The 26,533-nt window shown below is 54.1% G+C and overlaps 1 protein-coding gene across 1 annotated transcript in view; it reads right to left on the bottom strand.

The window, feature by feature from the left end:
• Nucleotides 1–9,581: 9,581 nt before the first annotated feature.
• The window catches only part of plxna3 (plexin A3), an 85,508-nt gene continuing 68,556 nt past the window's right edge, over nt 9,582–26,533 (bottom strand). Inside the window, exons 12-32 of the mRNA XM_066710049.1 lie at nt 25,639–25,829; nt 25,305–25,453; nt 24,951–25,071; nt 23,179–23,315; nt 22,874–23,044; nt 22,635–22,728; nt 22,027–22,266; nt 21,314–21,457; nt 20,232–20,466; nt 19,758–19,900; nt 19,377–19,633; nt 19,198–19,264; nt 18,095–18,241; nt 16,669–16,828; nt 16,166–16,269; nt 15,082–15,178; nt 14,748–14,938; nt 14,440–14,609; nt 14,079–14,291; nt 13,691–13,841; nt 9,582–13,185 (exon numbers count right to left, since the gene is read on the bottom strand). Coding sequence (XP_066566146.1) covers nt 13,090–13,185; nt 13,691–13,841; nt 14,079–14,291; nt 14,440–14,609; nt 14,748–14,938; nt 15,082–15,178; nt 16,166–16,269; nt 16,669–16,828; nt 18,095–18,241; nt 19,198–19,264; nt 19,377–19,633; nt 19,758–19,900; nt 20,232–20,466; nt 21,314–21,457; nt 22,027–22,266; nt 22,635–22,728; nt 22,874–23,044; nt 23,179–23,315; nt 24,951–25,071; nt 25,305–25,453; nt 25,639–25,829 — 3,278 coding nt within the window. The 3' untranslated portion in view covers nt 9,582–13,089. The remainder of the gene's footprint in view (nt 13,186–13,690; nt 13,842–14,078; nt 14,292–14,439; nt 14,610–14,747; nt 14,939–15,081; nt 15,179–16,165; nt 16,270–16,668; nt 16,829–18,094; nt 18,242–19,197; nt 19,265–19,376; nt 19,634–19,757; nt 19,901–20,231; nt 20,467–21,313; nt 21,458–22,026; nt 22,267–22,634; nt 22,729–22,873; nt 23,045–23,178; nt 23,316–24,950; nt 25,072–25,304; nt 25,454–25,638; nt 25,830–26,533) is intronic.

Here is a 26,533-nt window from a genome sequence, read left to right as displayed (position 1 = left end):
CTGGATTTGACTAGATGAGATTGGATTTGAATGGACTGGACTGGACTAGTGTGGATTAGATTAGACTGGACTCGACTGGATTGGACTAGATTAGATTGTATTTGACTGGTCTGCACTGGACTGGACTGGACTGGACTAGATTAGATTAGACTGGACTGGACTAGATTAGTTTAGATTAGATTAGATTAGATTAGATTAGATTAGACTGGACTGGACTAGATTAGATTAGATTAGATTAGATTAGATTAGATTAGATTAGATTAGATTAGATTGGACTGGACTGGACTAGATTAGACTGGACTAGATTAGATTAGATTAATCTAATCTAGTCCAGTCCAGTCTAGACTGGACTGGACTGGTCTGGACTGGACTGGACTGGACTAGATTAGATTAGATTAGATTAGATTAGATTAGACTGGACTGGACTGGACTGGACTAGATTAGACTGGATTTGACTGGACTGGACTGCACTCGAGTGGACTGGACTAGAAGTGACCGGACTGGACTGCTCACATCCTCTGCATTTCAGGAAATCCCCCCAGTGGACCCTGCATGAACTCACCTCCCAGCACTGTCACAGCGGACAGCAGGTGCTGGACGCTCCAGTGCCGAACCATCTGAATATGGTAAGCTTTCCTGGTCAGTCTGATATGTGTCTATTCTTGCTTAACAAGCACTTCTTCCAGGGATATCTCTGGGCCTGATGCCTTTACCCAGAGCGTCCAGCGATCAGGAGGGGACTGTTAGAAAACACGACTGGTGGCTCTTTCACGTGCCTGTCCTCTTGTTCACACACGTGTTGTTGTCGTTATTAGTATTATTGTAGTAATTGCACAGGGTACACATGCACGGTAAGTCATCTGAATCAGCTGAAAGGAATGAGGAAACTGCAGCTCTCTACACAGACTCCGCACGGGCGCCTCGGCCCATCAGAACCGCATTTATTTATCTGTTCCTTTACTTGTAGTTAATGAGATGCGAATGCATGCGTGTCTCGGTTGGTGAGGTTTTTTTAACACTAGAAACGTGTCAGACGGGGAGACAGCGGCAAAAATCATAACCTTCGGAGGAGAATTCACAAAGATCCGCCGCGTCTCGAGGGAACGCTGAGCACGTTCATTTAAGTTGCCTCTCCTCCCACCCCCCATCTTCTTCTTCTCCTCTGCTGTTTTTTCTTCTTTTCTCTCACTCTCGTCAGTTTTGAGAGAGTGGGAGAGAGAAAGAGAGAGAGAGAGAGGCGAAGCAGGATTTGCCAGAGCCGGGGATTAAACGCAGAGACTCTTTGATGGTTTCAATTATTAGGGAAAGTTTGTAAGAGGGTGGGGGGGGCATCAAAGGCAGAGGGGTCTCGCCGTCGCGGCCGGGGGGGGGGGGGGCTAATCTTTGAGGTGACACCCGGCATCTTGTCGGCACGAGAATCCAAATCCCGCTCTGCCCGGCTGATCCGCCGTGTTGGCTAATGAGGATCCCTCCTAATCTGCCGGCTGGGATTACGCTCAGGCAGACCACAGGGAGCCGTGATTCTCTCGTCTTTCTCTCAGTTTCTTGTCTTTTCTCTGCCCTCTTTTGTGTTTCTTTTTTTCTTTCTCCCTCTATTCCTTCCTTCCTTCTATTCCTTCTTTCCTTCCTTTCCTCGCTTCCTTCCCTTCCTTCTTTCTTCTTTCCTTCCTTCTTCCCTCCCTCCCTCCCTTCCTTTACTTTCCTCCCTCCCCTCCTTTCTTTTTTCCTTCCTTCTTCTCCCTTCCCCCCTTTTTTTCCTTCCTTCCTTTCCTTTCCTTCCTCCCTCCCTTCCTTCCTTTCCTTTCCTTCCCCCCTCCCTTCCTCCACTTAATCCATCCCTTCCTCCCACCTTCCCTTCCTTCCTTCCTTCCTTCCCTTCCTCCCACCCTTCCTTCCTCAGCCAGGCTGCCCAGTTAAAAGCCCTTAAAAACCCCACCAGGTTATGTAAATTGACCCCGCTGCCCGGGAGTTTTACCGCCGCAGTGCCGAGAAGGCAGAGGACAGCAGAGCCGAGCCCCGGTGACCGGCCTGGCCAGCTCCTCCAAACAGCTGCTGAGAGTGAGAGGAGAGTCTGGACGCCTCCTGGCAAATTGACACGTGTGCGTGTGTGTGTGCGTGTGTGTGTGTGTGTGTTTCTGTGCGTCTCTGTGTGTCCGTCCCCCCATCACCACCTTGTTCCTCACCACCGCATTTCAACATCAATACCTTTCCTCTCTCTTTTGCGAGAGAAAGCAGACGCGTGACCTCTGACCTCTCGGCCGGGGTCGGGGCGGATCGAAGGGGGCGGCCGCGGTGGAGTAATGGTCGTCCCGGGGCCTGAGAGCCGGTGGCAGGGGGTGAGGGATGAGCCGGCAGAGATACGGACAGGCAGGGGAGGGGCGGCCGCCGAAGAGAGACGCGGGGCTGACACTGACAAACGAGCAGAGCATCCCTCTCTCCTGCCCTCGGCCTGAGTGTGTGCGCATGTGTGTGCGTGTGTGTGTGTGCGTGTGCGTGTGCGTGTGTGAGAGAGAGAGAGTCCTGGTGCTGTTCTGACCCAATACAGGGCTGCCAACTGGACCATGCTACTGTCCAAATCTGAATTAACTTTACCCTTCACTTCCTGAACCGACCAACAAACGCATGTGAAACGTAGAGATGGACAACATATGTGATTGTTTGTCGATCTGTTTGGGAGCGCTTGGTGTCCCGTGTCTCTCAGAGGGATGTTTGAGTGTCTCTGCGGTCACCTGTGTCGTCTTGAGCCCGAATTAACGAAGAGATCGATGGAAAGCGAGCAAGAAACGAAACGGACGTCAGAAAAGACGACGCTCCGGGACACAGGAAAAAGCGATGGTGTGCCCGTCTCACATCCCTCTTCCCAGTGTCCTTACCATGAGTCGGGCAGGGGGACGAGACCGGCTTTTAATTTCCCAGAGTGCCGTGGCAGCGGCGGCCGCTGTCTGTGTCCGGGGATCGAATTGGCCCCCCCGATGACAGGAAGATGCACGCGCGCTGCCCCTGCCCCATCCGTCCTGCCCTGCTCTGACAGCTCAGGAGGGTTTGAAGTCGGCCGGCAGATAAGTGGAGCCGACGGGAAGAGCAACGGCCCATTTCTCAGAGCCCCTAATTAAAATCCCATCTACTGTACTGCTGTGAGCGAGAGAGAGAGAGAGAGAGTGTTGCATATGTGCATGTGTGTGTGTGTGGGTGTGAGGGAGAGTTTACACGGCAGCGAGGGGAAGAGGGCTCTGGTCTGGTGTTGTGTCCTGGGAAATCTTGCTTGGGTTTCCAGTCGCTTTTCGCGGCTGTTTTCCTCAGTTCAGGGAGCGTGTGCGTGTGTGTGTGCGCGTGTGTGTGCGTGTGCGTGTGGGGATGCAGAGAAGGGAGAGAGAGGGAGAGGGAGAGGCCAGCGTGATTTTGTCACTATCGCTGTCCCAGCGTGAACCTCCCTTGGCAGGAGCGCGGTGAGAACCGGCGGCCCCCCGCGCCCGGCTCTCGCACACCTCTCTCCTTCCCCGGGATCTAAACGATCCGCCTAGCAGTGTCGTCGAGACCGGGCTGATCGGGTCGCAGAACGAACACACGCACTCCTGAGCGTTTTCACAGTCGCTTCTGCTTAACGGCCGGAGGAGAGCGGCGAGAGGAGTCCGATCACAGTCCTGTAGATGGCGCCCAGAGAGCGGCGCCGATTTCAGCAGCACAGTGCCGGTGTCATCGCCTCGTCTGCCGGCGGCCCGTTTGGCGTCTGCTCGTTAGCGAGGCTGAGTCACAGGCCCGTCCCCTTCCCAGCTGGGGTTAGGGCACCCTGGGGGTCCCGCTCCCCCGTGGTGCCCTGTGTGCGGCGGCTGCATTGTTTTTGCAGAGATTTGAAAACAAACAAACAAGCCTGAAAACAAAGACACAAAAAAATAAAAAACAGAACACAGGAGATCAGTGCCGTGTCGGGGAACAGTCGGCCTGTGTGTGATGTGAGACGCGCCGCGCACAGGATCACACGACGGCACTCATTAGCTCCTTGTCTGTCAGGTAATTACGGGGGAGACCGCCGCGAGACGGGAGCACGGAGACGCTGGTTTTTGTGTTTTTTTTAATTTTACCCCTTTCATCCAACCCTAAGGACTGAAGTTTCCAAGTTAAACTTCTATTTTTTGCTTCTTCCCTCCTGTTTGGAAGAAGTCGGCACTCAAGTGATTATGTTGCGATGGCAGCGTGATTAGTGCGCACCTGTTCGCTGCATATGGTGTGTGTGTGTGTGTGTAACTTCTTTATTCAGGTTTTTAACCATACAGGTAGTGTAAAATCGCTTCAGAAAGATGACAAAATGGCAGTGTGAGTGAGTGAGTGAGAGTGTGGGTGAGAGTGTGAGTGAGAGTGTGGGTGAGTGAGAGTGTGGGTGAGTGAGTGAGTGAGTGAGAGTGTGAGTGAGAGTGTGGGTGAGAGTGTGAGTGAGAGTGTGGGTGAGTGAGTGAGTGAGAATGTGAGTTTGTGGGAGTGTGGGTGAGTATGTGAGTGAGTGAGTGAGAGTGTGGGTGAGTGAGTGAGTGAGTGAGAGTGTGAGTGAGAGTGTGGGTGAGTGAGTGAGTGAGTGAGAGTGTGAGTGAGAGTGTGGGTGAGTGAGTGAGTGAGTGAGTGAGAGTGTGAGTGAGTTTGTGAGAGTGTGGGTGAGTTTGTGAGAGTGTGGGTGAGTTTGTGAGAGTGTGGGTGAGTGAGTGAGTGGATGAGAGTGTGAGTGAGTGAGAGTGTGAGTGAGAGTGTGGGTGAGTGAGTGAGTGAGTGAGTGAGAGTGTGGGTGAGTATGTGATTGAGTGAGTGAGTGAGTGGATGAGAGTGTGAGTGAGTGAGAGTGTGAGTGAGTTTGTGAGAGTGTGGGTGAGTGAGTGAGTGAGTGAGAGAGTGTGGGTGAGTTTGTGAGAGTGTGAGTGAGTTTGTGAGAGTGTGGGTGAGTGAGTGAGTGAGTGAGTGAGAGTGTGAGTGAGTTTGTGAGAGTGTGGGTGAGTGAGTGAGTGAGTGAGTGGGTGAGTGAGTTTGTGAGAGTGTGGGTGAGTGAGTGAGTGAGAGAGTGTGGGTGAGTTTGTGAGAGTGTGGGTGAGTGAGTGAGTGAGAGTGTGGGTGAGTGAGTGAGTGAGTGAGAGTGTGGGTGAGTGAGTGAGTGAGTGAGAGTGTGAGTGAGTTTGTGAGAGTGTGGGTGAGTGAGTGAGTGAGAGAGTGTGAGTGAGTTTGTGAGAGTGTGGGTGAGTGAGTGAGTGAGTGAGTGAGAGTGTGGATGAGTGAGTGAGTGAGTGAGTGAGTGAGTGGGTGAGTGAGTTTGTGAGAGTGTGGGTGAGTGAGTGAGTGAGTGGGTGAGAGTGTGGGTGAGTGAGTGAGTGAGTGAGTGAGTGAGAGTGTGAGTGAGTTTGTGAGAGTGTGGGTGAGTGAGTGAGAGTGTGGATGAGTGAGTGAGTGAGTGAGTGAGTGAGAGTGTGAGTGAGTTTGTGAGAGTGTGGGTGAGTGAGTGAGTGAGTGAGTGAGAGTGTGGATGAGTGAGTGAGTGAGTGAGTGAGTGAGTGGGTGAGTGAGTTTGTGAGAGTGTGAGTGAGTGGGTGAGAGTGTGGGTGAGTGAGTGAGTGAGTGAGAGTGTGAGTGAGAGTGTGGGTGAGTGAGTGAGTGAGTGAGAGTGTGAGTGAGAGTGTGGGTGAGTGAGTGAGTGAGAGTGTGAGTGAGTTTGTGAGAGTGTGGGTGAGTTTGTGAGAGTGTGGGTGAGTTTGTGAGAGTGTGGGTGAGTGAGTGAGTGGATGAGAGTGTGAGTGAGTGAGAGTGTGAGTGAGAGTGTGGGTGAGTGAGTGAGTGAGTGAGTGAGAGTGTGGGTGAGTATGTGATTGAGTGAGTGAGTGAGTGGATGAGAGTGTGAGTGAGTGAGAGTGTGAGTGAGTTTGTGAGAGTGTGGGTGAGTGAGTGAGTGAGTGAGAGAGTGTGGGTGAGTTTGTGAGAGTGTGAGTGAGTTTGTGAGAGTGTGGGTGAGTGAGTGAGTGAGTGAGTGAGAGTGTGAGTGAGTTTGTGAGAGTGTGGGTGAGTGAGTGAGTGAGTGAGTGAGTGGGTGAGTGAGTTTGTGAGAGTGTGGGTGAGTGAGTGAGTGAGAGAGTGTGGGTGAGTTTGTGAGAGTGTGGGTGAGTGAGTGAGTGGATGAGAGTGTGAGTGAGTGAGAGTGTGAGTGAGAGTGTGGGTGAGTGAGTGAGTGAGTGAGTGAGAGTGTGGGTGAGTATGTGATTGAGTGAGTGAGTGAGTGGATGAGAGTGTGAGTGAGTGAGAGTGTGAGTGAGTTTGTGAGAGTGTGGGTGAGTGAGTGAGTGAGTGAGAGAGTGTGGGTGAGTTTGTGAGAGTGTGAGTGAGTTTGTGAGAGTGTGGGTGAGTGAGTGAGTGAGTGAGTGAGAGTGTGAGTGAGTTTGTGAGAGTGTGGGTGAGTGAGTGAGTGAGTGAGTGAGTGGGTGAGTGAGTTTGTGAGAGTGTGGGTGAGTGAGTGAGTGAGAGAGTGTGGGTGAGTTTGTGAGAGTGTGGGTGAGTGAGTGAGTGAGAGTGTGGGTGAGTGAGTGAGTGAGTGAGAGTGTGGGTGAGTGAGTGAGTGAGTGAGAGTGTGAGTGAGTTTGTGAGAGTGTGGGTGAGTGAGTGAGTGAGAGAGTGTGAGTGAGTTTGTGAGAGTGTGGGTGAGTGAGTGAGTGAGTGAGTGAGAGTGTGGATGAGTGAGTGAGTGAGTGAGTGAGTGAGTGGGTGAGTGAGTTTGTGAGAGTGTGGGTGAGTGAGTGAGTGAGTGGGTGAGAGTGTGGGTGAGTGAGTGAGTGAGTAAGTGAGTGAGAGTGTGAGTGAGTTTGTGAGAGTGTGGGTGAGTGAGTGAGAGTGTGGATGAGTGAGTGAGTGAGTGAGTGAGTGAGTGAGAGTGTGAGTGAGTTTGTGAGAGTGTGGGTGAGTGAGTGAGTGAGTGAGTGAGAGTGTGGATGAGTGAGTGAGTGAGTGAGTGAGTGAGTGGGTGAGTGAGTTTGTGAGAGTGTGAGTGAGTGGGTGAGAGTGTGGGTGAGTGAGTGAGTGAGTGAGTGAGAGTGTGAGTGAGTTTGTGAGAGTGTGGGTGAGTGAGTTTGTGAGTGGGTGAGAGTGTGAGTGAGTTTGTGAGAGTGTGGGTGAGTGAGTGAGTGAGTGGGTGAGAGTGTGGGTGAGTGAGTGAGTGAGTGAGAGTGTGAGTGAGTTTGTGAGAGTGTGGGTGAGTGAGTGAGTGAGTGGGTGAGAGTGTGGGTGAGTATGTGAGTGAGTGAGTGAGAGTGTGAGTTTGTGGGAGTGTGTTGTCATTTGGCAACCGGCTTGTTTTCTCCTCTCACAAGACCAGAGAGTGCCGTGCTAATGAGTGCCCCCCCCAGCACACATTATTTATTTATGAGGCCCCCACCCCCCCGAGGCAGCCTGCCTTCTTCGCCGCCTGCGTTTTCTGCCCCCCCCACCATCCTAATCCTCTTTTGTCTCGCAGCTCCGCTCTCTCTCTCTCACCTCACTCTGCCGACATCAATATTCATGCGCCCCCATCTCCCTCTCTCCGTCTCTTCCTCTCTCTCTCTCATTATATATAATAACATTATATATTTTTTTATAAATATCATTACGCAAAACAATGAACTCGACTTTGATTCAGCTCACTCCTCTCCAGAATCCTGTCCCTGCGCCGATGGACAGATCCACAGTGCGGCCGCTTTGGGGATGGAGAGAGCAAAGGACCCGCTGAGAGTCCAGGCAGCGTGGGGTTAATGTACTTGTTGCTCAAGCTGAGCCTCGGACCGACTCCTCCAGGGCGCAGGCAGAGGGCCACGAAGCCAGGGGCCGAGGGGCCGGTCATGTGTCCTCTTACCGGTTTAACATTTCACAAGACTGACTCTTTCCACTGCGTCTCTTTGCTTTGCTTTCTTTATAGAACAGCAGCTGAACGAGAGAGAGAGAGAGAGAGAGAGAGAGTTTGCTGCATCTCGGATGCCGTTTTAAACTGTAACCATGAGAACAGCTGCTCTAACGATCCCCCGTAGCGCGTGCTGCGTTTTTCTCTCCTTCTTAAGCGTCGCTGACTGACAGCGGCAGAAAAAAAAAAGCAGAGTCCTCGTCTGAAACTAAACAGCGCCGCGTTAAAAACCCGCTAAAAGCAATTCCGTGCGTGAAACAAGCCGACCGCTGTTTACCTAAGATGAAGGGGGAAATTAAACGTCGGCTTTCATCTGTTAAACATCCCAGGGAGTTTTTTTTATTCAAACAGGATAGTGAGTCCAGTACTAAGCGAGAGAGAGCATTGCACTCGGGTACCGGACTACGGGAGAGCTGCCGGAGACCCAGTCAGCAGTGTGTGCGAGTGCGAGTGTGTTTGCACCTCTTGTAGAGGCCTGCGTCTGCCATTGTTCCCTCCCAGCAAACGTTTTCTTTATTTATATAGCGCCACAGAGATCGACATGGAGAGATGGGGAACGCGTCGCCCATTAGGAACTAGAGCGCGGGAGGTTCTAGCAAGCCATGTTCTGTGCGAGTCCCGCCGGCCCAACTGTTGCGTCCGTTAAGTGAAACGGCTGATGGTGACTCTCACCCAGCATTGAAACGCCAGCGACTGTTCCCGCAGCTCTTCCCTCCATCCCTCCCTCTCCGGCACAGAAACCTGGGCTGTGGTGTGTGCAGTGGCGTCACGGGCCATTGTGGCGTCGGGGTGGGGGGGCTCAATGAACGGAACCCCGACACGGACTGGGAGCTCCAGACGCCCCGCTGTCCGGGCTGCGATGTGAGACGCCGATCTCGCTCCGATTGTCGGTTGCTTTGAGACCCCGGCCTCCAGCACGGAGAGAGAGTGGAACGGGGGCTGAGACCGCCTCGGGACGGACCACGTGGGGATGGGAGCGGGCCCGTAGACAGCTTTTAAGAGGGAACAGTTAGGGCTGGAGCAAACAGGCTTTCATTAAAAAGTCAGGACTGTTCTACTGAACTGAATCTAGCATGGGCTGCCACGGGCCTAGCTTGAGGTCTGGTTGTTGCCTAGAATTGGCTTCAGAAAGGGTTTCAAACAGGGCCGGTAGTCTACTGGTGTAAGAATACTTCTGAGGGGTGTTGTTGTTGTTTATTACCTCGGGGTTACTCTTCACCTCCGGGTTTCTCGTGGCTGTCTTGCACTCGACGCGGCTACGGCGCTGTGATCGGTGCTCGGAAGAAGGGTACTCTGTGACGCCGGACGGTACGTCTCCCGGTTTCTTCCGTGGCGTTTCTGAAGGAGGCTCTTGATCCCGGGAAGGCAGCCCTGATGCATTGTGGGTTAGAGATCTGTGAGGGCAGCTAATCCCTTGCGCTGCGTACAGTGGGGCTGACGGAGATCGTTCATACGGGCCTCAAGTCGCGGGGAAGAAGCTGACGCACACGGCGTGATTTCGGTTGTTTCGCTGTGGTACTCAGGTGTTGGGAAAATAATGTCACGAGTTTGTCAAACACCGGAGAAGTCTATAAAAACAGCGGCTAGCTGAACCGAGGTAACACAGGGTGGTGTCGACTTCTGACTGCCAGCACGGTGACACACCTTGGGCGTCCGAACTTCAAACTGATAATAAAGGGCCAGAGACACTGCGTCAAATCATCCACTTTTTATTAGCAAAACAAAAACACCATGCTCATCATTTTAACATAAATTATAATCCCATCTTTTAAAAACCTTTCAGACAAACAGATCATCAGAATTAAAAAAAAAAGTGCCAGTATATACAAAACAGCTCATCGCAGCCAGCGTCTCCAATTTAAAAAAAAAATCGGAATAATTTAAAAAGAATATTTATAAACAAACAATAATACAAAAGAAATGTATATAACAAAGATAAGGCGTAGCACTCACCCAATGTCAGTCAGTCAGTCACTCACAAAACAACGTATTCTTCACACACGTTATAAATATACTCCATATTTCTTTGAAAGTGTAAACAAGTCTTTAACATTGAAACGGATTGAAACGTGGAAGAAAAGAAAAAGAAAAAACAGCGAAAAAGGAAACTCTGCGTCTATGTCTTATACGTGAGACTGGGATAAACATTTAGCTGGAAAAAACACCGATTTCAAAATGTCGTCATGGACCCAAAAATGACAAGAATTGCGTCTCTGTGGGAGGAGCCTCTCTCTGAACCCGCCCCCTTAAAAAGCCCCAAAACAAAACCCAGGTGCCAATATTGGCGTCAGCTGGCACTGGCCAGGGGACAGAAATGGGTCAGACAGCCGGGGGCCCCGAGTCCGGCCTTCCCACTCGCGCCCAAATTCTTGAATCGGCCGCACGTGAAAAACACGTCACGTTCTGGAGCGCGGATCCACGTTCACCCGTGACCGAGCGGTTTCCAGAACATTCGTGACAGACCCAATCCCCCCACCGAGCCCGACGGGGTTGATGCGCAACCCCCCCACCGCACTCACTGACGCACTCGAAACTTACACACAACCTCCCCCCGTCCCCGAAACAGAAAAAGCACATTAGAATTAAGATTCAGATTGCTCTCCCCTAATTATCCCTACTGGGTGTTTTTTCTAATTAGCTCAGCTGGGACCGAGCGAACCCAGATCTGCGTCGGCCCAGGAAGCCGACGCGGCACGAGTTCAAAGCTTTTGTGTCGAGTGCTAAAGATAGCGCATTCTCCTTTCTAAACACTTCTTTCGTAACCCAAACAGAGAGAAGAGAAAAGGGGGAAGACAAAATCGGATCCGGCTTTCTTCCTCCCTGGGCTGATTTAATGAGAGGAGAGGGAAGGGATGTAGTCTGCTGTCTCCGTGAGCGAGAGGGGAGGTGTGAACTCTCTCTCTGATTAATTTGAATCAGATTTATTTATTTACAGTTGATAACTTCAAAATGTGATGATTACTCAAAAATCCACAACCCCCACTTTGAGCTGAGCCCCCCTGCACACTCCACCCCTCCATCTTCCTTCCACACTGAGTTCTCAATTAACTAATTAAATGCGTCGTTAGCCTAATTGGGCCCGGTATGGCCAATGTGAAAACCTGCTGCAGCTTCAGCTACCGCACTTCATATATGAAGGCTATTGTTTAAAGGTTCTTTAGTGTGGATTTATATTTACAAGGGCAGCAGGAGCTCCAGCACAGGCTACTTTGTGAGAATAAAAAGAAAGGCCGTGTGTGCGTGTGCATGTGCGTGTGCGTGTGTGTGTGTGATGTCACAGAGGTCCGAGACCCGTGTGGCCATGGCAGGGTGGTGCGGTTGTGTGTGTGCGTGTGTGTGATGTGTATGTAAAATGTATTATGCTTTGAATTGCTTGGTATTATTATAAATTTGAATTTGCAATGTTTGATGCCTTGTACTGCACTTTATTCTTGCACTTTGTATTGCGCTTATATTTTGTAAGTTGCCCTGGATAAGGGCATCTGCCAAGAAATAAATAAAAAATAATAATAATAATGTCATGGAGATCCGAGACCCGTGTGTGGCCGTGGCAGGGCGGTGCGGTCGTGTGTGTGTGGCCGAGGCGTCACAGAGATCCGAGACACGAGAGCGATGTGTGTACCCGACTCGTCCCCCAGTCCCCCCAAAATAAATAAAGTAATAAATAAATACAATAAATATTTCTTCATCAGCGAAAAGGGCGGAACTCAGAACCACATCCAAGAGAAAAAATAACAATACTATAAATAGTGATATTAAATATACCCACATCTAGATTCTTGTTTTCTTTCTGTGTTGTTTCCCCCGTGACGGTGTCAAGCGAGTGGCGGCCACATGACTCAGATTGTCGGCAAAGCGCCACCGAAACTCCATCACTCAGTGGGAGGAGAATAAAATACATTTAAAAACCTCTCCGGGGGGCCTCGACACGCCACAGGAGGGCCAGCGCTGCAGGGCCACAGGGACGGGGAGGGCAGAGCGGACGGGGGTGACGGCTCTTCCTCGTGCTTCAGACACCGGTTGTGATTGTTCGGTCTCCCCCCTCTTCTCTCCCACACGCACACGGCAATAGTGCAAAACAACACGCTAGGACATCTGCCCCCCCCACCCCCCCACACGAGCACAGCGGGCCAGTGGAGAGAGGGAGCCGACGGAGGGACGAGGGGAGAGGATGAGGGATTGGCGTCCGGGGGGAAGAATAAAGACCCCTGCCCACCCCACCTGCACACACAAGCGCTCACACACCAAAGGCAGCTTCTGTGCAGTTCCTGGTTACACACACACGCGCGCACCCTCAGAAATGAGCCGCCCTGCCCAGGCCCCTGGGGGCCCCCCAGTGGGGCTGCTTTGGCCCCCATTTCAAATTAAAAAAAATAAACAAATAAACAAAAAGGCGCTCTGTAGGGTTTTGTTACGGCGTGCAGGGGGGGCAGGGGTTGTCATAGCATCAATGGCAGTGAACCTCACAGGCCACTAGGGCCCCCCCGAGTTCGCGCTCCCCTGTAAACTCCACTTGCCCCCCCAGCCCAGGCTTTTCCAAGACTTCCAGACATCGTCCATCCAGCCGGAGCAGAGAGAACGGCCCCCGGGCACAGGTGAGCGTCTCCGTCAGGCCGGGGGCTCATCGTGGCGTTTTGTATCCAGTCACGGATCGTCCTCCGAGAACCGCTGAGAACATATTTAAGAAAAGGAAAAAACATCGGGGGCGCCCCCCCAACAGAGATCGCCCCACGCCACGGCACCGGTTTGGCAATTGCGGAACCTGTCTGGCATGGAATGTATGTGTCGAGTCCGACCCGCAGCAGCCAGCTCCCAGGGGGTCGGGCGGTCCAGTGGGGGTGGGAGGGGAGAGTGGAGTCCGGTTCGTCCGAAAGGCCGGTGCAGGAAAAACAAAAGCGAACGAAAGAACAGAAACCGCGAGAGAAGAGAAACCCTGCAGGAGGCGGGGCCAGGGCTGATGATGTCACTGTGGGTGTGGCTGTGGCGGTCCAAGGCTGATGATGTCACGGTGGGTTTGGCTGTTGTTTGATTTCACGGAGTCCGTCCTCCGGGCCGCGCACTGGTTCCGCTGCCTCATGCGATCCAGAGTTAATTGTGTCGGTGCCAGGCCGGGCTGACGATATGGCAACGGACCAAAGCATCCCCCCCACCCCACCGCCCTCCGAAAAGACTCCACTCCTCCTCCTCCTCCTCCTCTATCCTCAGCTGCTGCCAGACATGAGGTTGATGGCTTGCTCCAGTTTCTGGCGCAGTTTGTGTTTGCGGCAGTGTCCGTCCCTGTCCAGCGCCGTCAGGATCTAGACACACAAAGGGAGAGAGAGAGAGGGATGAGTGTACTTACAACAGAAAACGGGGGAAATGCTTTTCACTAATTTTGTGTGTTTATGCATTTATTGATGAATTTGTTCGGTCACTCGTCTGTGTATGTATTTACACTCAGAGTTGTGGGTGCGTGTGACAGGCTGTCCTGGCTGTGGTGGCTGTCCTCTCGGTGACTCTGCTCATAAATGAGATTATTGCAGCCCTGGCACGGAAACACTTTGTCACATTGTCATGATATGTTGCGAGGCGGGTCGAGACTAGAACCCCAAGTGGAGGCAGCAAAAGAGTTTTAATTCAGCCTAAACGTGTTCTCATCCGCCTGTTCGGTTCACCACAAAGACACACACACCACACGTCACGGGTGCCACATTTTGGCGCTTATTGATGACGTCACTGGTGTGCACGGGCTGGAGTGATGTGAATAGTTGTTTCAGATCCTATTCTAAAGTGTGATCGGGCCTCGACGGCGGCGGCGCTCACCTCCTCCTTGTACTTGTTGATGTAGAAGTAGAGTTCGCTCAGCGCGCTCAGGGTGTTGAACTCGGTGGCGTGGAGGCGGGACTGCTCCACCAGGTAGGCGTCCATGTCCTGGTCACTGATGCTGGGCATTTTGGCGATGTCTCGGTAGTACCTGTGGCACAGGGACACCGGGGTCAGAGCGGCGGGGTGCACCCACCCACACAACTCTTAAAACTGAACGACACCTTAATTAAATGAGTCTTAAATGGGCCTGAACTGAGAGAATGGATTCATCCGACCCCTCAAGGAGCTGGGACCGAACACCTCTCCGGCTCTTGTCTCGGGGGGCCGGCGTCTGGGAGCGTGGGACTCGGGGGGCCCTGTGAGAAGTGGGGGGGGCGTGGCTCACCTCTCCACCCAGGTCTTGTAGTTGGGGATGTCCTTGGCATAAAGCAGCTTGTTGGAGGGCGAGTCCTTGCCCAGCCGGTGCTCGGAGGTGGAGCAGGAGTCCATGAAGGTCTGCGCCACGACCGACAGGCAGGCGTCCGTGATGCTGCTCTTGTGGATGTCAAACACGAACTGGGGGTTCTTGATCACGTTCACCCAGAACCGCAGGGGCAGGCTGTGAGAGAGAGGGGGAGGGAGAGAGAGAGAGAGGGGGCGAATGGGAGAGGGAGGGAGAGGGAGAGAGGGAGAGAGAGAGGTGATGTTAGTAAATCTCAACCAGAGACGGGGCGGCACTGTTGGCGTGTCAAGATCAGCGTCCTCACCAGTTGCTCTTCCAGGTGTGCCGGACGTCCGGGTCGGTGATCTGCCGCCGGTCCGCCTGCTCGTCCAGGAAGTCGAACATGTACTTGATGGCGAGGGGGAGGGCGCTGCCGCGGTGTGCCGTGCTGAACACCGTCTCGAACAGGTCGTCCACGAACTTCTGCAGCGTGCCCTGGACAGTGCGGAGTAGAAGGGGAGTGAGCAGGAGTGTAGTGGAGCGGAGTAAAGACAGTGGGGTGCAGTGAGTTGGTGTACAGTGCTGTGTAGTAGAGTCAGAGTACAGTGCAGTAGTAAGATGATTGGGCTGTACCTTGGTGGCCAGCAGGCGGGTGAGGTAGATTTCGGACACCATCTTGCTGCCCCGGTCGCCCTCGCGGTGGTCGGCGTGCTCGTGGTTCTTCACCAGGTGCCACAGCTTGGTGCCCGTCTCCTGGTCTGGTGTGATCATGGGGGCGCGGGAGCGCAGGCTGTCCGGGCTGCTGGACGTCCTCAGCAGGCTCTCTGAGACACAGACACACACACACACACGGAGACACAAAGACACACTGATTCGATTTTTTTACAGATGGATTATCAATGTGTGAGCGTGTCAGCGTGTCAGCGTGTCAGCGTGTCAGTATGTGAGTGTGTCTGGGGATTATTACCGTAGCGACTGAGTGAGCGGGTGAAGGTGAAGGAGTTGGCGATGTTGTAAGCTGACACCTGCTTCTGGACCAGGGCCACCAGAGAGCCGTCTGTGACCTGGAGAGAGGGAGAGGGAGAGGAGCAGAGGGAGAGAGGAGGGGAGGGATGGGGGAGGCGGGACAGGAAGGAAAGAGTAGAAACCAGGCAGGTTTGGGGGAACGGAGGTATGGAGAGATAGTGAGGAAGAGGATAGTTGGAGGAAGGGAGAGAGAGGGGGAGGGGAGTCAGAGGCGGATAAGATGAGAAACGAGCAGATTCTCCACCGGCGCTCAAACACAAAGGCCCCAATTCATAGCTCGGCCAAACCGAACGGCACAGTCTGGAGGCCCAGCAGCGACGCACAGAGACACGGACACCGCTCGCCCCCCCGCTGCCGAGGACTAAACTAAACTAATTAAAATCACTGAAATCTGTGCCATTCAGAGCCAAACATCGTCGAATGATCCCTGAATGAATGGGATGTTTGTGTTGTGGTTGCCGTTGTTCCGTTACAAAACCCAGGCGGTGAGCTCCGGCGCCGCGGCATTGTGGGCCGGCAAAGACGGGCACCGGCGCTGGCACTGGCTCTGAGGGAGAAGGGCTTAGCGGTTCAGCAGCTCTCTGGCAGGGAGGGAGACGGCGGGGGTAGCACTGTGAAAGCCTGTGGCAGTGCTGTGCTGTGATGATAAAATTAAGGCCATGTGTGTATGTGTGTATGTGTGTGTGTGTGTGTGCGTGTGTCTGTGCATGTGTGCGTGTGCGTGTCATTGTGAGTACGCAGGTCTGTATTGTACCAGCAGCACATCTTTTGCATGTGTCTCTATTTTTGCTTCATGCTGCTCTGATCCAGTGCTGTGTTGAGTGGTTCAGGTGCCCAGTTCAAACTGTAGTGTGCAGTGTTGAGTGTGTGCAGTGTTTCAAGTGTAGTGGACTGACCTGGTAGTGGGCCAGTGTGTTGAGTGTGTCGAGCGTGCGGTGTGTCAGGCTGATCTGGTTGTGCGCCTGCGTGTTGAGTGTGTGCAGTGTGTAATGTTATGTTCAGTGTGTGCAATGTGTAGGTCTGACCTGGTAGTGCGCCAGCGTGTTGAGCCTCTTCCAGTCGCTCTCGATCTTGGTGGTGACGTCCTCGTCCTGCAAGATGATGCGGGTCAGGCGGCCCTGGCGCCACTCTGGGGAGACGAGACACCGGGGTGAGACTCACTCTTACGGCAACCCTCCACACAGACACACACAGAGACACCCAGAGACACCCAGAGACACACAGAGACACACAGAGACACACAGAGACACACAGAGACTGGGGAGAGACGTAGGTTAGACCCCAATCCTCACTCTTACAGCGCCGCCTGGCATCACACGGCTGCGTGAGGGGACTGGAATGGACTGGACTGGACTGGACTGGACTGGACTATCTCACTCTTTCCTGTGCTCTCCAATCACCAATCTCTCTGTGGTTTTATCAATACTCCACTGTGCGTTAGACTGCACTACACGCACATACACACACTCACACTAACTCACACACGCACATGCAGGCCGAAGCCTGGCTCTGGAGTAGCGGCCCTTACCCAGGTCCATGTCATCGGCCTGGGGCCTCTGGGAGTAGGGGATGCCCTTGTACACGGCGTCCAGCAGCTTGTCCTTCACCTGGGTTACGGTGTCGCAGTTCAGCACCTTGACGGGCACCTCGCTGCCGGCCTCCCCCTCGGGGGGGATGCACATGAGCGTCTGGGTGACGGGGAGCAGAGAGGGACACGTTAATACGCGAGACAGACGCACAGTACACACGGGACAGTGTGTTGTGGCCTGGCGGTGGTGGAGACGCCCTGCGTGACTGTGACTGCATGGCACCGGACAGGTACATGGGGGAGTCCCGGACCACAGCGCTGGCGTTGTCCCGGGCTGGTGTCACCACCAGTGCCGTTCACTGCCGCGTCCCGTGACCCTCCAGCCAATCGGTGGCGCGGCACAGACGTGGCTCAGCCGGTGAATAAACATGATACTGGTGCGCGTGCTCGGAGCGCTAATCAGATTATTAAACGCAATCTGCATCTGCCACGGCAGGCTTAGCATCTGTACAAGACGCCTCTGTAATCATTAGGAGAGGCTTCCCTTGTCCTCCCCTGTTGCTCCGAGGGAGAGAGAGAGAATCATTCGTTTTAAGAGTGAGAGATATTTGATTAAAACTAATTACACAGCAAATTGCAGAACTCTCGGGGAACGTCAGGTTGTCTCTCTCTCTCTCTCTCTCTCTCTCTATATATATATATATATATATATATATATATATATGTGCAGAAGTATACACGAGTGTGTATATATATATCGATCCCCTGCTGGATGAAGGCACAGCGTCTCTCTTCCAGGTCACAGCAGACATTTTTATTGGCTCTTCCCATCTTTTGTGCGCCCGTCTTCCAGTCTTTTCTGATCTCTCGGGATCTCTTCTATAACCGCTCCTCTTGTCTGCTCTTCTGGCACCGTGTCGTGGTGATATCTTCACTCTTTCAGCAATGCCACATGTCTCAGTTGGACTGCCTGCCCCATGGGGACGCCAAGGGCTTCTAGGACGACCTGGGGGACGTCCTGGATGATGGCTATTGATTACCGTGTCCAGGGGGGGCAGTGAAGTGATTTGTCTCTGTCATGTGTGTCTGTTCTTCCTCTCGTCTCAGACACAGATGCGTGAGGACAGGGGGCGTCTCTGTTTGGCCGGGGCAGCAAACCACAGGTTGGTTTATTAAAGGGGTGTGTTTTCCTCCCTAGTAAATATTGAATTAAGCTCTGCCATCATTTATCTCTTGGCATTAATTTTAATTAATTAATTAATTCATTCATGTACTTATTTACTTATTCATGAATCTATTGACTTATCCGTGTGTTCATTCATTTATGCGGTGAGAGGGCGGCGTGTGTGGTGGCGACGCCCCTCCTGTGGTGCAGTGTGGTGCGTGCACGTGTGTACATGCGTGTGCGTGTGCTCGGTCGCCTCACCAGCTGCTTGTAGTCGATCTGCTGGCGGATGAGCTTGTCCTCGCTCAGGGAGTAGCGCGCCTCGCCCGTGATGGAGTCGATCGGCCCTTTCTCCATCTGCTGCTTGATGGCGCAGTACAGCATGAACAAGGGCTCCCCGGCACACTCCTGGAGCAGGGGAAGAGGGAGGGAGTGGGAGGGAGACAGAGAGGAGGGAACGAGAAGGAGGGATCACACATTGTTCCAAGTAAGCGTTCTCCAGAGAGCAGAAGTTAGCAGTTATCCAGAGCAAATCTCTCCGACTGAACAGCTGCCCCAGGAAAGCCTCTGATCCAGGACTGTTACAGCACTGAGCACAGGGCATGACACACACACACACACACACACACACACACACACACACACACTGTCACACACTCACACACTGACAACACACACTGTCACACACACACACACACACACACACACACACACACTGACAACACACACTGTCACACACACACACACACACACACACACACACTGACAACACACACCGTCACAGACACACTGTCACACACACACACACACACACACACACTGTCACACACACACACACACACACACACAGTGACACACACACAGTGACAACACACACACAGTGACACACACACAGTGACACTCACAGTGACACACACAGTGACACACACAGTGACACACACAGTGACACACACAGTGACACACACTCACAACACACTGTCACACACACAGTGACACACACAGCCAGAGCGTGTGAAGTGTTTAATACCACTCTGCACAATGAACCTGTGAGCTCTGGCCCGTGCAGCTGGTCTCCAGTCTCCTGTGGGACCCCTGTAAGTCCCCCGCAGGACTCCCTCCCTCGCGCCATGCCGGGTGCCGGTGAAGCCGCCATCGCTGACAGCTTCTCCGGCGCTGCCGAGGACAGCTTGATATCTTAACAACTCATTAAGCTGTTTATCCCCGAAAGCTGGGATTTGTCTTGAGCCATGAGTCGCCCGGCCCGGCTGGGGAACTGCAGCGTGCATGACGGGGGGCGGTTATTAATCCACTGCCGTTAGCCCATTGGTTATTGCGCGCAGCGGTGTGGAGGCCGAGGGTCTCACCTTGAGGAATCTGTGCAGCAGGAAGGTGAACCAGTTGGTCAGCATCTTCTCAGCCACCGACTCGGTCCTGTGGGGAAGCGATAATAACATCCATCAACATCAACATCGTAATAAGACACGCACATCCCGGGCCGATTGGAAAGCCACGCCGGCCACAGCCCGCTCTTCCCCAGTCTCACCGGCGCAGCAGTAGCTTGGGGTGGTTGCGGTTCTCCAGGTTCTTCTCAATGAGGTCGGCCAGCAGCTGCTTCAGCACCACGGTGGCGTACTCCATGCGGCCCTGCAGCGCCGCCATCAGCAGCGAGGCCACGTTGCCGCGGTCGCGCATGGAGAAGGAGCGCTGCGCCTCCAGCGTGTGGATGAAGGTCAGCAGGAACACCTTGTTGTGCAGCAGGTGGCTGAACAGGCGCAGGGCCTTCTCCATATTGGCCGGAGACTGAGGGGGAGGACAGGACAGGAGCGGTCAGTCACACGACGCAGACCGGAGCAGCGCTGTGGGGACTGTAGTATAGTGCAGTATAGTGTAGTATAGTGCAGTGGGTCGAGACTCAGAGTCTTACGTCCAGCTCCTTGAGGACTGGGTGCTCCTCGATGCCGGGGAACATGACGCGCAGGGTGTAGGTGCGGTACTCCAGGAACGGGATCTTCACGCCATCCATGTCGTTGGTCAACTCCTGGATGTCCGTCTGCAGTTCCGCGAAGGCTGGGGGGGCGAGCGAGGGAAGAGAGAAAGGGAGAGGAAATGTGAGCAGGTCGCTAACTAAAGTGCGCCGTCGAGACGGACGTGTCCCCCCTCACACTGCACTGTACAGGATGGGACAGTTTTGAGGTTTAATCTGAACCAGGGCCCGATTCTGCGTAGCTCAATCCAGCCCAGACAATCAGAACCAAGTTGGACAGAGCTGGACAGTACTAAGACAAAGCTGGACAGTTGGACAGTACTAAGACAGAGCTGGACAGTTGGACAGTACTAAGACAGAGCTGGACAGTGCGAAGACATGCTGTCCAGGCACCACGCCTTCCCCCAGCCTCACCTTCCTTGCACTCCAGGGCCACCCGCGACTCCAGGTTGTCCATCTGCAGCTGCAGCCGCTTCAGTGTGCGGTCGGCGTCGCGCGTCTTGCGCTTGTAGGCAATGAGCACTGCGATGATGGCGAGGAGCAGCAGGCCGCCGCCCGCGCCGATGCCGATGATGGCTGGCAGGGTGAGTGTGCTGTCCGAGTAGATGTGCAGCGTCCCGGGGGAGAACTCCAGCCCCCCCACCACGATCTGCGGGGACGACAGGAGCCACGCGTCAAGCACACACACACATAGGGGAACCACTGGTCAAGAGGCCTTGTTTCCCCTGTGAGGCGTGAAGGAATGGGCGTCGCACCTAAAGCACAGCCTATGAATATAACACAGGGTATGAAGGGGCCGCATGGCAGCAGCACCAGACGTCTTGGCCGTTGCAGGGAGGGAGAGCTTTAGAGCGTCGTTCTGCGGCTCCACCGCGAAACATTCATTATTGAACAGGCCTGGTATGCGAGAGAAAGAGGCACAGAGCGGAGTGTTGTCAGTATAGTCTCTGTGTGTGTGTGTGTGTGTCTCTCTCTCTCTGTGTCTCTCTCTCTCTATCACACACACACACACAGTCCCTCAGGAAATCACAGTCTTGTCACAGTTACTGTCACCAGCCCCCCCACCCTCCCGTGTCCTTTGACGTGCCAAAGACTCAATGTCGTTGGCGATGGCGTGTTTCATCGATCAGTCGCATTTTCTGCTCGTCCGGGCGTGTGCCGCCGTTAGTACAGATGCGGCCATGTCCCACCCCCTGCCCGTCAGCTTCGGCCTCCCTGGGGCACTCTCCGGTCTCCGCAGTGCGCCTCTGCGTGCCTCGAGCGCTCGTCGGCTTTCTCTCGCCCGATCCCAGGGGCCAAAGAGTCAAAGCCTGACCCGAGTCTGGCATTACAGTTTGCGGAAAAATAAACGAACGGATAAATAAATAAAACCGAGGCCGTGCCTGGCAGCGCCCCCTTTGTCAGTGGCTCAGTTTCCAGGTGAAAATGTGGACCAAATGCCGCAGAATAATTCGCCGTACGGAACAGAAAAACGCAGTCTCCTCCGATGTCCTTACCGTGACACGCTGCTCTCCGGTGAGGTCCGGCGAGTCGCACAGCAGCTGGGACTCCGACACGGTGAGCAGGCAGGGCGTCTCTCCGATCAGCACGGTGTAGTTCAGGCGGGCGTTACCGGGCGCGGGAGGGATCAGGTTCTTGCCCTGTTAATTGGACGAGAACGTCAACAAGTAAATAAATATGTAGTCAGACGAGACGGACTCTGTGACTCCGAGGACAGATGGGTCAGTGCATCCGAAAGCCAACGACAATCTGCAGCTGATATAATATATATATACACACACGCAGATTTAATTTGCTCTGAGACTCAGTGACCTGTTTGAGGCAATGGATCACAGCCGGCCCTATAAATCCATCCTAGAAACTTGCATCAGCAGGGACTGAGCACAGAGTCCCTCCGTCTCCAGATCAATACCCGAGTCACAGAGAGTGAGGAATAAGTGGAGCTGATTGGGTCCCACCGATCCGTCTGAACAGACCAGACGATATTCCAACACACGCCAGTATCATACAACACTGGATTGTGCAGATGTCCACACACAGCAAACAGCACACAGCACACAATACGTACACAGCACAGACACATGCAGACACGCACAGCACATGTGGTTGTACCACGGTCAGCCATTTTTAAAGCTCAGCAAGACCCCTGATTGACTCTCCATAAAATCCAGTCCCATCACATCACTATCATCATTGGCGTCGCCCGCACCTTGAGGATGATGGGAGAGCCCGGCTTGACCTCCAGGATGCCGGCGCTGCCCAGCGGGTCGAAGGTGGGGTTGGGGTAGTACACGAAGGGGGTCCCGTTGAGGGAGAGGAGGGCCGCCACGTGGTCCAGGATGAAGCCAAACTCGTCGGGGTGCAGGCCGGCCTCGGGGGGCAGGCGCTTGGTGTGGGGTATGCCGGGGGCCAGGCAGGTCATCACCGAGTCGTTTACTAGCTGGCATGCCTGGGGAGAGAGAGCGGGAAAGAGGGAAAGAGAGAGAGAGAGAGAGAGAGAGAGAGAGGGAAAGAGGGAGAGGGGGAGAGAGAGAGAGAGACGGGGGAGAGAGAGGGGGGGAGAGAGAGAGAGAGAGGGGGGTGAGAGAGAGGGGGGTGAGAGAGAGAGAGAGAGATGAAACAGGAGGTGAATACATGAACACACATACAGCTGCAGTAAACACCACACTGTTACTAGTGTGAGAGAGTTAGCGAGGGAGGGAGGGAGGGAGGAAGGGAGAGAGAGACAGGCTGGCAAGCTTCCTTGACTTTCCCTTCCCAGTGAGTGAGAGACAGACAGACAGACAGACAGACAGACAGACAGTGTCCGGGACTCACGTTGGTCGTCTCCACCCCTCCGTACTTGGCGCGCACTTTGGGCTCCTGGATGGTCAGCAGGTTGGTGCCGGTAATGGTGATGGGCGTGCTGCCGCTACAAACACCAAACACACAAACACACGCGCGGTCAGCAGGGGGCAGCAGGACAGCGGGCACACAAACCCGAGGACCGCTCTGACCGACGGGCAGCCTCGAGGCGGCTCCCCCCTGAGTGAGGGTGGGATCGGCGGGGTGCCTACTTGACGATGCTCCAGCCGGGGTCGATGGCCGTGACCGTGGGATCCTCCGTGTACAGGAACCGCGTGTCCGGACTCGTGACCTCGGCCTTGTCGATGTACAGCTTGATGGTGGCCCGGCCCGGCCCGGCCGCAGAGGGGGGCGTCACGCACGCGATGTCCCGGACCGTCCGCCTGCGCCAGAGACACAAACGATCAACGAATCAATCACGCACGCCCAGGTCTCGGCCGCCCGTCTGATGCGCCGCGACCCACAGCAGACAGGACGTCCAGCCCTCGTGGCACAACCAGGGCAGGGCGGTACCCACCTGATGAACTGGCACTCTCCGGGGCCCACGAACACCGTGACCAGGCTGCCGGCGTCCAGGTGTCGCCCCGAAATGGTGAGTCGCGTGCCCCCCGACACCGGCCCTCGGTCAGGGCGGACCTTGCTGATACTGGGGGTCTTGTGGAGGAGCAGGGGGAACAAAAAGGAGAGCGAGAGAGAGAGAGAGAGAGAGTTTAGACGCATCTGGGCACATCTGTTCCTGCTGGCTGCCTAGTTTTTTTAAACTACTTGTAATACAAGCTGAACTGAACTGAAGTTGAAGTTTTTCCTCTTTTTAATTCAACGTGGTTTTGTTTTGTGTGCTTTTTTGAATGTTGGGAATAACTGGATTCTGGAACGCCAACTGAAACCCACCCCACTGGTGGAGCCAAAGCCAAAAGCAGGGAAACCAGAACCCCCACCCCCTCCACACACACTGGAAAAGAAGAGCAAGATCATTCGTGTGGTTTAAAATCGTCTGATCGAAGCGCCCCTGCCCACGTCCTGCGCAGACACTGCGTCCCTGTCGTGTCAGCGCGGCAGCCCCTTGATGCTCTACTATGAGAGACGGCTGCCCAGGAACACGCGGGGGAAGCTTTTTAACGTGACACAAATATGAGGATGCAATTAGCCTGTGTGTCTCAGACGCCTGGGTCGATTAGAATTAAAATGACTTTTTGTAAGTGCAATTACAGGTGTGCCGTCACATTACACCGACATCAAAGGGAACACACGGCGCAATATGACAGGTACTGTGCAGTATCGATCGCGACGGTCCCCGAGCAACAACGGCTTCTTGAAAGGGTTCCTGCTTGTTTGAATGCGCCTTGTGGTTTTGGCAAAAGAAAAAGCATCCCGAGGATCAATTTTAAATCTTTAAGACGGAGCGAGGGAATGAATACATAAAGGAGAGAAAAGACCACGTGCTGTAGCCATGGCCTGGATATTGAGGAGGAAAAGAACACGCCACTTCCTGTTTGGCAAACGTACAGGAAACGAGCGATTAGAGGCGCGTGACGTCATCGCGACAGCTATTAGAAAGCATGGGGGTTTGGGGCTAATAAAGACGCTGCAAAAGTAAAAGAAGAGACTCTTGGTGGTGCAGACTGACGCAGGTGGCATTTAGAGAAATAAAAAAGGGCGTAAGAGCTGAGAAATAATGGAGAGAGTGGGTAATGCACACCTTTCACTAAGGACAGGGCTAGCGTTTAAAAAAAGAAAAAAAAACTCCAGTAATTGCTTCTCCTCCCGAACGTTTGACATCACTTCTTCAATTTTTCTCGTTTTTTTTTTTCATACTTTTTTCATGAGAAGTGCATTTGCCACTCCTGGAATTAAAACCGCAAAGCCTCCTATTGATTGTGCAGTTTAAGAGCCCCCAGTCCGGCTCATTTATCCGAGCGCGAGCCGCCGGGTAATTGACTGTCGCCGCAGCTCCTCGGAAGCTCTGTTTAATGCGCCGTGGGGGGGGGGCAGTAATTACCTCACGCTGGGTGCTTTTCACATCCTAATTTTTCTCTCTTGGTGTGGTGGGCGGGCACAGGGGCAGACAGGCAGGCAGGCAGAAGGGCAGACAGGTCAGGGGACTGACATACAGACAGGCTGCTTCTGCCCAGTACTCCAACAGATGCCCGATACACTGAAATCCAGGGCTTTTATATGTGTCCGTGTAACTGTGTGTGTGTGTACTTATATAATGATGTATCACTCTCACTCTCACTCTCACTCTCACACACACTCCCACAGACATCGGGTCGCGCTGCGTCCACCCACCACGAAGGAGTACGTCTGCTGGGACTGGGTGCGGTACTCGGCGCTGCAGTCACCGATGCACAGCTCCACGGCGCCCCCCGGGGGGTTGGACATCAGCGACTCCTCCATGTCGCACACGATCCTGCGGGGGCACAGGGCACAGTGTCAGAGGTCAGGGGCACAGGGCACGGGGGTCAGAGGGCACAGAGGGTCACAGACATCCTGTGAAATCTTGTCGATACACTCTCGCACACAGGGGCACCTGCTGTCCCGTTTGTTTTCCTTCCTTAATCTGTTTCCAGCTCTACACGATAACCGAGGGTTGAGAGAGAGAGGGAGGGAGAGAGAGAGGGAGGGAGTGCAGGGGGAACTCACTTCTCTGCACTGATGTACTCCGATGGCGCAGGGTTGCAGCGCACTCCAGCCACCCGGACGTGTGTGATCTCGCGCACCTGCAGGCCCAGGTTCTCCCCAGCGATGGTGATGCGCGTCCCGCCCTCCTTGGGTCCCGTCAGCGGCCAGATCTCTCAAGACAAAGACAGCGCACCGTCACACACAGGCGCTCCCCACTTCCCTCACACACACACGTGACACGGTCCAGGGGGCGTAGTTAGGCTTGTAGTTCAGGGGTGCGATGGCAGGAGTAGTCAGCTGTCTCGTCAGGGGCCGGGGGGGGTGGCCATGGGCTGTGTCGGGGGGCGTGGCCTACCTTGGTGATGCGCGGGTGGCTGCAGCGCACATTGCGGCGGCCCAGGTGCATCCAGTTGTGCTCGGGGGCGTGGCAGTGCTGCCGGAGGAGGCACTTCCTGTCTGCCAGGCACCAGCCGCACTCGAAACTGGGCTCCGCCTTCAGGCACAGACCGCAGCTGTCCCTCTGAGCCGCACACTTATACAGCAGGGCTGGGGGGAGAGGGAGAGGGAGGGAGAGAGGGACGGGTAGAGAAGGATTGGCAGAGGTGGAGAGGGAGAGGGAGAGAGAGAGAACAGTTTCCACATTTTACACTCAGAAGTCAGAGGCTTTCTTTTTCCTTTTACCGATTTGTTTCAAATGAGATGCGATTCTGAGCACAGCGTCTGATTGGCTTCCTTGTCATGGCGTCTGATCGTCAGCCTACAGGACAGGAGCTGCGGTCCCGTGTCCCCCACCCCCCCACACACCACTACTCCGAGAGTGCGGCCGTCCTTCCTATTCCCAGCCCCAAGCTCCTCTCTCCCCCTCTCCTCTGAGGTTTCGCAGGCAGCTGGGTCTCCAGTGAGCGCTGGGGGCTGCCCTTGAACGCTCAGCGCTTCAGAGGAGAGAACGAAACAAAGAAACTCACAGAGAGAAGTTCACGCACCTCCCTGTGGGAACTTCCCAGAGCCCAGGTTCATTTCCAGTTGCAGAAAGTTGCTTTGACGTTAGTTAGTGCCTTAATCTGTTCAAATCAGATTTGAAATAACGGAGTACGGTCACGCTACTGTGTGTTCTCTCTCCTGAACTCCTGACCCCTGAGATGCAGCGGCGTCTGTTTTCGAAATTAACCAAAACTAAAACCCAAAGCGTGCTGAGCTGCAGTTGTCCTGCGGGTGTGTGCAGGTCTGACACCACCAGGGGGCGATGCACC

This window comes from Amia ocellicauda, chromosome 7 (genome assembly GCF_036373705.1).
Source record: "Amia ocellicauda isolate fAmiCal2 chromosome 7, fAmiCal2.hap1, whole genome shotgun sequence".
NCBI lineage: Eukaryota > Metazoa > Chordata > Actinopteri > Amiiformes > Amiidae > Amia > Amia ocellicauda.
The sequence above is the reverse complement of the archived record's forward strand: the minus strand, read 5'-3'. Positions and strand labels throughout refer to the sequence as shown.